This window comes from Phalaenopsis equestris, unplaced genomic scaffold (assembly GCF_001263595.1).
Source record: "Phalaenopsis equestris unplaced genomic scaffold, ASM126359v1 Scaffold000702, whole genome shotgun sequence".
NCBI classification, from domain to species: domain Eukaryota; kingdom Viridiplantae; phylum Streptophyta; class Magnoliopsida; order Asparagales; family Orchidaceae; genus Phalaenopsis; species Phalaenopsis equestris.
Window position 1 is genome coordinate 457,522 of NW_018165142.1, and position 10,740 is coordinate 468,261.

A 10,740-nucleotide genomic window follows, 5' to 3' on the forward strand; every position below is an offset into this window, starting at 1 on the left:
AGTCTATGATCTTCCTCAAAGAAGTTGAAGAAAATAGAATGCAGAGAAGGACAAAAAGCTTTATTCATATCATCCCACTAAGTAAAGATACATAGACATATAACCAGAAAGCAGAGAAGGACAAAAAGCTTTATTCATATCATCCCACCAAGTAAAGATACATAGACATATATATAACCAGAAATTCCATAAATAAACCCATAAGTGTATCATTCAACCATGCTATTACATCCGACTATTGCAACAACAATATCAAATGTATCACATACGACAACAATGATTGAATCATCCATAGTCACCTAAAATACCAAATGACACTCATTTCTTAGTTATAGAAACCAACCATCATAATAATATCATCAAACATGCCAAGTATGCAAAGAATAGATGATGTTCATCTCACATTCGTAATCATCCTGCTCATCAACATCATCACCCGACATTCAAAAACCTAACTCTTAAGTCAATACCTCATCGAACAATGCAATACAATGTATTTGAATATGTTATAGTTCATACCATTTGAGTACAACATTGTCCACATTTTCACAATATGAACTACATTAAAAACCCACACGCGGGATGACCAAATTCACAATCCACGCAATTGCCTTCACGAAACGCCCAAGAACTATCTTGAGTCGACATTCATAAAACTAATTGAAGCTCGAAGATACCCGCCCCCTCTTCAAATCTTGCATATCACGCCAAAGATATCACAATTTAACTTCTAAAGAGTGAAATACATCTTCTCATGTATAAAGAAAGAGGCGCGTGCGCGCGCACACACACACACACACACAAAAGAATATTTTTAGGGCAAATACATATGTAGGACTCAAAACATTGGTATTTAGTATTTACAAAAATAGCAAACTCTTTAATCAAGTTTTCAAACTCTCACTCAAATATCAAAATTCACAAAGAACCCCAACCCATATTTTTCACATTTATCAAATTCCTAATGGTTTGAGTGTGCCACGCATGAATGCATCCGTTCGATATTTTAAAAAAATCACCTGGGTACTAGTTTTGTAAATAGCAATGTTTCGAGCGCTATGTATGTAATTATTTAAAAAAATCTTTTAATATTTCTCCACTAAAATCATGTGCCCAATGACATTTCCATTTACTTATTTATGTTTTAGTGCAATATTTTAAAAAAGAATAAAAACCAGAAGTATGTGCCCAATGACATTTCCATTTACTTATTTATGTTGGATCAGTTGAATGTAGATTTTTTGTGCATCAGAAAAGCAAAATTTCAGACAGGAAGTCGCTCTATCTAATGAATTTGATAAAGAAGAGCCTTATATTTCAGAAAAAAAAAATAATTATAAAGAATATATAATAAGGGTATTTACATACATACCTTATGCATTTACATATCTCCTAAATTCTGCTTTTTACATTTATACCACCCAAATCATTATCATAATTTTAACTTTTAAAAAGTGAAGCAGACCTTTTCCTGCATAGGTAAGGTAGTATGTATGTGAAAATTTAAATTTAGGGATCAGATATGTTAATATATAAGAATTGAGTGGCATATATGTAAATCTTCCATTGAATAAAAACAGTGTTTTTACCTATGCTGCTGACAGTCTCTTCGCTTTGCCTCATCAGTTCCATACAATCATTAGAGCTTCAATCAACCTCCTCCAGTTACAGCTCCAGCTTGCTTCCAACATTCCTAATCCTCACAAAAAAAACTCAAAACACAGAACAAAATCAGAGACTCATCATTATACTGTTTGGGAGAAGATATTTTTTTTTGGATCATTTACATAGATATCACCCCATTCCTATCTATTTACATATCTAACACCTACACTTTGATTTTTACATTTATACCACACACATCTTCATTCAAATAAAAAAATACAAGTATTTTAATTTTTAAAAAGTGAAAAACGCCTTTTCATGCATATATAAGACGGTATATGTGTAAGAATTGAAGTGTTAGATATGTAAATACATAAGAATTGAGTGCTATGTGTATAGATCTTCCAAGTTTTTATCCCCAATGTGCCGAGGATTTGATTTCTTACAGCTTGAAAGTTGTTACTTATTCACAGCAGATCGCCTCATGTTCTTTTTGCAGCTTATCCCACAGACAAAGCAGCTTCCTCGGCCCCTGATAATGGGCAAGGACATAGCCAGACTCGCAGCCGGCGTTGTAGAACCGTTCATCATTCACATAATTCACCTTTCTACCTTCTTCCTTGAACTTCTGAATCCAAATGCCCATCGCGACATCTTCAAGCTTGAAAAGCTAGAAAACAATAGGAGCAGAGTTCATAAATCATGGATTCATCTAAGTATCTGTTTCCATCAGTGTTAAATCTCCTAAATACTATGTATCGTGTAATTGATTTGGCGCTTCTGCATTCAACAAAGAGCAAAGTGTCAAAATAGTCTCCCGACTGTTTACATGGAGTCATTTTAGTCTCAGAGGCTTAAAAAATACAAAATTAATCCCCAGACACTTTAAATTGGGATTGAAATAGTTCTTCTTGGGATTATTTCAGCCAATACTAAAAGAGTCTAGGGGACTAAGGTTGCATATTTATAAACTTTGGGACTATAGTAGGCCTCTAGAGAGAGTCAAAGAGCTATTTTGACACTTTTCTCATTCAATAGATGAGGAGTGTACGCAAAATAGATAACTAAATAGTTGACATCTCTGGACACAAGGTTAAGTGCTTTGTTGTAATAGCCTGAACTGTCACTTATCGAGATATTATCCGCTTTGGCCTATAGCCTCACGGATTTGTCCCATTAGTGTAACTTAGGAAGTCACCCATCCCATGAGTGCACCCACACTAGCACATTTAACTTAGAAGTTTCTGATGAAATTCCAACCACTATACCAAAAGGTGTCTCAATGTTTAAGAGCTCAGCTTCATTCTACATAGGGTTTCACAATCTCCTTCATTCAAGTAACTAACCCTCTCGCCAATTTTCTTAACCCAGAACCATCCAGCAAACCGATATTTCTATCTTCAGACAAGTGCATGCTCTAATACCATTTGTAACAACCTGAACTCTCACCCATCAAGATATTGTCCGCTTTGGCCTAATAGCCTCATGGTTTTATCCCATTAGTGTAACTTCTCGGATGTCACCCATTGCGTGGGTACTCTCGCATGAGCATGTTAACTTTGAAGTTTCTAATGAAATTCCAACTATTACACCAAAATGTATCTCGATGTTTAAGAGTTTAGCTCCACAATCTCCTCCACTTAAGTAATTAATGTCCCCATCAATTTTCTTAACCAGACCCATCCACAGGCAGATATTCGTATATTCATACTGGAGTAATGCTCTGATACCATTTATAATAGCTCGAACTCTCACTCATCGAGATATCATCCGCCTTGTCTTAATAGACTCACAGTTTTGTTCCATTAATGTAACTTTCTAGGAGGTCACCCATCCCACAAGTGTTGTCAAACGAGCATGCTTAACTTTAGAGTTTCTAATTAAATTCCAACCGTTACACTAAAAAACAACTCAATGTTTAAGAGTTCAGCCTTATTCTACCCAAGGGGTTTTACACTTACTTTGAGTTTGCCATCTTCATGACCCTTCGCAACAAATTTGGCAATGTCTCTTGATATTATGTAACCAGGACCATGAGCCCAAGGAGGATAGGAATCATTTGACCATTCCTGTAGGAAAGAGGGAAGGGAATTAGCCGGTCATTTATCTGGGAAGAAAAGAAGTTATGGAAGGCATTGATAGCTTGTTATGGGTTCATTTGGACTGCTGCAATTGCCTATAAAATTACAAGTAATATTAGGGTAAAATAATTGAAATATAAGATTTTTGAGCTTGAAGATTTTTGGTTAAACGAAAAATAAATTTGGGGTAAAATAACAATATCGGGAATTTCCTAGTTAGTTAATTTTTAATGTATTTGAAAGTCTCCCACTTCAACCAAATTTCAAATACACTGCTTGTCTGAAACGTCACCAACCATTGCCTGACATTGCTGCCGCTGTTGCTCATGGCCGTCGGCCACTACTCGCTGCCAGCCACCACCTTCTAGTGCTCATCAATCATCATCGGCCGCCTGCTGTTGGCAGGCCACACCACTGCTGTCGTAGGAGGTTTTAACACTGGATTAATTTTTCTTTAAACCAAAAACAAAAATAGTATTCTGCATTCGTGTAGTGTAATCAACCAAACAACTAAAAAATATTTTCACTACACTTACGTTGTGTTCATTTTACTCTGTATTCTTTTTTCAACAAAAGAAATAGCTCTTAAAAGAAAACCAGAGTTTTTAAGGCTATTGAGAGTATTATAGTTTTTTCCTTAAAAAAAAAATAGAGGTTTGGACAGCAACTTTCTTAAGCTGCCACACGCTAAATAAATCAAGCAGTAAAAAGCTCATTTTTATTTTAAAAATTTCTAAAAATTAAAAAAAACAAAACAAAATAAAAATGCTAGAAAAGAATTATAAAGAAAAAATCAAGATGAGTGAGAAGGAGAGAGAGGATGTACCGCCTCGCTGATGTACCACTTGCTATCCTTATCTCTGTGGGGAGATGATTCAAATGAGACGAGACCATACAAAAGGCCATTGGGATCATTCTTCTTAAGAGCAGATACGACTTCATCAATTCTTACAAAGGCATCATCATCAGTTTTCATGATGTATTTAGCAGGGAGGAGTTTCGTCTGTAAATGAAGTCATAATTATGTAGTTAAATAGAATTATGGTTCTTAATGTCGGAAGTAACAATATAATCGTTTATGAAATTTAACTTCTATGGTAGGCAAAATGTAATTTTTTGAGTTAATATGAAATCTAAATCAGCCCAACGAATTACAAATGTTGAGGTAATCATGACAAAAGTTTAAATCCTTACAAGAAATAATAAAATTATCCTAAAGACTAAACAATTTTATATTTGGTTTTATCAGCAACTATATTTTTGTTAGTGAAGTTTTTCTGCTCTAGCACTCCTGTGATTTTTTCCTATTTATGGGCCTTTCCACGTAAATCATGTGTTCCTTTGATTGTATGATTGATATTACTTGATGATGATTAGTGTTACACTTTTTTAACAAAGTTATATCGGAGATATGCTTGTCGCATATAAGATCGATCTTGTTCATCATCGATTTTATTTGTGAAATCGATCATAGTATTATATATTTCTTCTCAATAATGACCACAATGAAGTACAACATGGAGAAGCTAAAATAATCACCCGTTTTGCTTTGTGGTAAGTCAAGATAAGAAATATTTCGGTTCCATTGGATCAAGAATAGACCTTGTTCAACATTGATCACATGACAGAAAAATTGTCTAGTGTACCAAAAGTCATTTACTTGAAAGGCTTATATGTTCAGGAGGGAGTCTATGAACGTGACTGTCTTTTGTAATAGTCAAAATGTTATTCATTTGACAAAAGACCAAATGGACTATGAGCAAACCAAGCACATCGACGTCAAATTTCATTTTATTAAATATATCATCACTCAGGGTAATGTTATGGTAAAAAAAATCAGCACTCTAGACAATCCCGCCGACATGATGACAAAGCCTCTACCAGCAACCAAGTTCAAGCATTGCTTGGACTTGATCGATGTTTGAAGCAGATAAACCCAAGGGGATTAGGAGAGCTGAATATAACTTGAAGTTTCATCTTATTAAGGCAATGTAGTTGTAAAATAATGTCTTGAAATTTCTTGGCAAATATATTTAGCTTGAAATATATTTCTTGCTTAATATATTTGATATTAAATGATGTAATGTTTCCAACCAAATATATTTATTTTAAATACATTTCTTGCTTAATATATTTGATACCAAATATATTTCCTATCAAAAATATTTTTTTTGTAACTCTATAAATATCCACTGTATGTCACGGTTAGAGTGAGTGTGAGGAATCAGGCAAGAAACTAAGAAGTTTTATATTCAACTTTAATGCCGACTACTTTTTTTGTTAGTGTAGTTTTTTGCTCTGGCTCTCCTGTGATTTTTTCCTGTTTATGTTTTATTTCCATGTAAATTTTGTGTTCCTTTGATTGTGCGATTAATCTTATTATTTTTTCTTAACAGCCATTATGTTGAAGTGAATAAAATTTCAATGATTGAGACTTTGAGCTATTATAGAAAAGCCTAATCGTAAAAAGGAGGCCAGACTCGTACTAGATAAAAAATGATAGATAAAATTGTTAAGACAATAGAACCAGTGATAGGGTGATTTCTATGAAGAAAATTATCATAAAAAAAGCTTCTAGATGTGGTCAGTACGCATGCTTCTCATATTAGATTACAAGATAATTTAAAAACCTTAATTTTAAAAAGAGATAGCTAAATTGACACAAAGTTTACTTTATGATGAATGAAGATAATTATTGGAGATGATTTAACAGGGCATAACAGTTCTAGTAGGATGTGCTATGAGATGGTTCATGTGGTTATGCAACAAAAGATAGAAATGCAATGTGAGAAATTATATTTTGATTTCATAGTAGGCAATAGTTAACACATATTTTAAGAAAAAAGAAGAATACTTACAATAATAAAACCCCAAAATTTCAAATAAATTTATTCCTTATTTAGAAGAAAAGAAAAATCTTCTTACATGCGTTATAAAGTGTTTCTAGTAGAACTTTCAACATACAACATATGATAGTTTAAAACATATAACTTAAAAATGTAAATAAAGTAATTAAAAAAATATTTTCCTAGGATAAGGTCATGTAATTGGAAACGTGAAAAATTATTAAACTTTTAAAAAAATAAAAATTAAAAAAAAATAAATTATTAATCTATTAAGATAATTTATTAACAAAGATAAATTATAATTATTTACATGAACTAAACTTGATGTAAGATAAGATGGCTAGTCTCTTTAAGACGATTGTTGAAAATATTTTAAGAGAGTCTAGAAATACATCATATATTGGTAAATCGTATTTGGTACGGAAACGAGTTGGTGCAAAAAATCATTAAAAAATATAAACTTTTAAATATCAATAAAAATAAATATTGTTGAGACTTAAAATAATAAGGAGAAAACTAAAACCTTTAAAGGAATGTGGTGAGTAAAAGTAAAGCAAAAAATGCACCTGTTGATGAATAATTGGCCTAGTATAAATGAAAGAGAATAAAAGATATATACAAAAAAACTATGGCAAGAGATAAGAGATCTAAGGATCTTGATGAAGCAAAATCTATTAGAAGTAAAGGTTATAAAATCTTATTTAAAGTCAAAAATATCAAGAATAAATCAAAATGAACTTTAAAAAATTACTAAATACAAACTTTAAAAAACTATGTTTAATGATAGCATAAGGAATAATACAATAAAAAATTTTATAATACATGAAAAATAGAAACTTCAAGTTCATAGGTGATACCTAATAAGATTTAAGATTTATGGAGGAGGAAATTGAAAAGAAATTAACAATAATTTAAAAAAACAATGAAAGCTATGATGTTATCAAATGATTCGAGAAGTATTTTAATATGAACACTTGAAAGCAAAATTAATTTAAAACCGTACAAATTACAAGGAAATTGGACTTATGATTCTTAAGTTATGCAAAGAGAGTAAAAAATAATTACTTCAATTTCCAATAACTATTTTGGCTTCAAGTAAAAAAGATATATTATAAAAATAACTTCTATGTTGAGTCGGGCAATAGAGATATATATAGATAGAGGGTTCATTCAAATGTTTTTTGTTGATCGTTAGAAAATATATGTTCTAGAATCATGAAAAACGATTTGATGCAATTTAAAAATGAAAGGTCTACATAAAAGATATATTAATGTTGGTAAATATATTTATGTAAGCACTAACAGGCATTAGTAGTAGTTATGAAGTGAAATCAGGGTTTCCCATTAAGTTACCTTTACATCAAAGATAGAGGTTGGATGTTGATCTTTTACTATCATTTATGAATATGCTTATAAAAGATATTCAATGTACTGTCTTGTTATATGCCTTTTGCAAATGTTATTATAGTTATAATTGTGGGGGCATGAATCAAAATAAATGAAAAAATTGAAATAATGAAGGAAATATTTAGAAGATAAGAGATTTAAAACTAACAAAACAAAAACTAAGCATATGATATGAATTTTGAATAATCTGTGATATTGACAATTATCATTTAATATTGTCAGAAGATAAGATGATAATTAAGTGTGATATGTTCAGATATCTTAAGTCTATTATACAAAATAAAAAATTTACAGATAAGGATATAAGTCCTAAAGTTAATGTTGGATGGTTCCAAAGTTTTATGTGTTTTGTATGATTAAGGGAAGTCAATCAAGTGTAAAGTTGAGTTTTATAAGTCTACAAATAATCCAACAATATTTTATGGATCTAAATGTTGGATGATACAGAAATTATAAATATTAAAGTTGAGCATGATAGAAATGAGAATGTTGAGATGGAAGTATAGTCAAATAAGAAATAACTATATTTGTGGAGAGACACCAAGAGAAATCTATTGAAGATAAAATAATTAAAAATAAACAAATAGTCCAGATATATACAATGAAAGATAAAAAACATGCCAATTAGATAAATAGATAAAATTAGCGGCATGGGATTATAAAGCAGGCCTAATATTTCATGGAGATAAGTTGTTAAAAATAATTTGTGAAGAATAAATCTAATTCTATGACAAAACTCAGTAGAAATGTATACAAAATTCATAACTAAATAAGCAGACCAAAAATAGTTTAAACAAGGGTATTGACAATGATAATGATGATATTTAATTAGCAAAAACTTACTTTAAATCTCATCATTCAAATTTATGGAAATTGATATATAATGTGTGAGGGTAAGAGCTCCAACTTGACAATGATAATGATGATATTTAATTAGCAAAAAACTTACTTTAAATCTCATCATTCAAATATATGGAAGTTGATATATAATGTGTGAGGGTAAGTAAGAGCTCCAATCCTTGTAAAACTGATATTAGCAAACAATATGCGAGTAAAATATACGACTACACACACACGCACATAACCTTCTTTTACTGATGTATATTAAAAACTATAGAGCATCTATATTTTATATTTTAAACTGCCTAAAATATCTTGCATAATAAAATTTATACACTTTTAAATACAATCAAAGCCATCTGGACAACAATTGTTGCAATTTGATGATCATCAACTTGGCTTGTGGTTCATGTTATGCTTGATATTAAAAATGGAAACATAAAAAACATATTTTTAGCTTGTTCACCGGCTCATTCATGCTAAGCTTGATAGTTAAAAGACCAAGAAAAACAATATTTAGCTCATTTATATTCGGTTAACACACACTTTCTAAAAAAGATAAAGAGTAATGTTAAAAGCTCCAAAAATCATAAATTTTTGGATGTAAGGATTCTTGTGTGCTGGTAATGTGAACGCCGAGTCAATGCTTAGATGGCCTATATAAAATGGGAAAAATACTCCACACATGTTAATGTGATGCAATGAAAGCAAGAACCATTTTATGTTAAGGTTTGTTGTGATAATATAAATTTATTATAAGACATTAACATAAGAATTGCAATGGCAAAAGAAAGTAACTAGTTTGAAAAACAGGGCCCAGAGAACAGATGCTTTACCCCTATAATACAAATAGCTACAGTTTTCAAAGTGATTAGGCTGTAGTAGTCGACAAAGGGCATCAACTGTATATCTCCATAGGCCTGTGATTCTTTCCATAGTTCTATATTGACTTCCATGTTCTTGTGCTGCATTGCAAGAAATAACATCATCAAGAAAACATTCTAACAATAATAATAATACATTGATTGAATGAATGAGAACAAAACATATCAGCACACTCAACCATTTACTTGGGGCTTATTTGAAATCAATTTGGTTTTTCACTTTTTTTTTTCCTTTTTTTTTAAACATGCTTATTTAGTGTGTTTTTATATATTTTTATTTATTGTTTCTAAAACAAAATTAACATACTTTTAAAAACTAAAAAAAACTGTTAGTTATTTTGAGTGCTTTTAAAAACAATAATATCTCAATCAACTAGACAAATGTATTTTATTTCAAATCAAAACATAGACTAAAATAAAAAAATAAAACAATAAAAACCAAAAGTGATCCAAAACGGCCCGTATTGTATCAAATTTTAATATTCATAAGTGGAGATCTTAACCATAAGTGCACAGTAGAAACATGATGAAGCTTTTATACAATTATGTCTCCTTCAATCCACCAAGTATTGATAGTTTGATACATCAATGAAGAGAAATCAAAATATCATGAAATCAATAAGTTAAACGGCTGACGCGAGGTAAAGATCAATAAGCAGTCATAAAATCAACTCCAAACCATCACAAAGCCCTTCAATGGTCATGGAGAGAGAGAAGTGAAATCATAAGAGGGAATTCTGATAAGGTTAGATTTACATAGATTTCTGCATTCTACAAATTCTTTTTCCATTAATCGAACACACAACTTCTAGATCACAAGGAGATTGCTTAATCATGGCTCTATGCCTTTCCGAGGCACTTCAAGGAGATTGCTTAATCATGGCTCTATGCCTTTCCAAGGCACTTGGTAGTAGGGCTGTAAACGAGCTGAGCTTGAGGGAGCTCGGGCTTGGCTCGTGTTCGGCTCGTTCGAAATAGCTCGTGTTCGAAATCGGCTCGTGTTTGAAATCGGCTCGTGAACAGTGTGTTCGTGTTCGACTCGATTTAAATATTCGTCTTCGTGTTCGGCTTGAAATT

General features: G+C 31.4%; 1 protein-coding gene across 3 annotated transcripts in view; it reads right to left on the minus strand.

Moving 5' to 3' along the window:
• Nucleotides 1–421: 421 nt before the first annotated feature.
• The window catches only part of LOC110030338 (hydroxyproline O-galactosyltransferase GALT3), an 11,700-nt gene continuing 1,381 nt past the window's right edge, over nt 422–10,740 (minus strand). The window contains exons 3-8 of one of the 3 annotated variants that reach the window (XR_002294646.1): nt 9,616–9,744; nt 4,513–4,689; nt 3,567–3,674; nt 2,052–2,275; nt 1,590–1,693; nt 422–694 (exon numbers count right to left, since the gene is read on the minus strand). Coding sequence is in view for 1 of the 3 variants with exons in the window: in XM_020733007.1 (XP_020588666.1) it covers nt 2,069–2,275; nt 3,567–3,674; nt 4,513–4,689; nt 9,616–9,744 (621 nt within the window). In the remaining 2 variants the exon portion in view is untranslated. Of the gene's footprint in view, nt 695–1,433; nt 1,472–1,501; nt 1,713–2,051; nt 2,276–3,566; nt 3,675–4,512; nt 4,690–9,615; nt 9,745–10,740 lie in introns of those variants that run through there. The other 2 variants (XR_002294645.1, XM_020733007.1) reach the window with 2 other exon arrangements.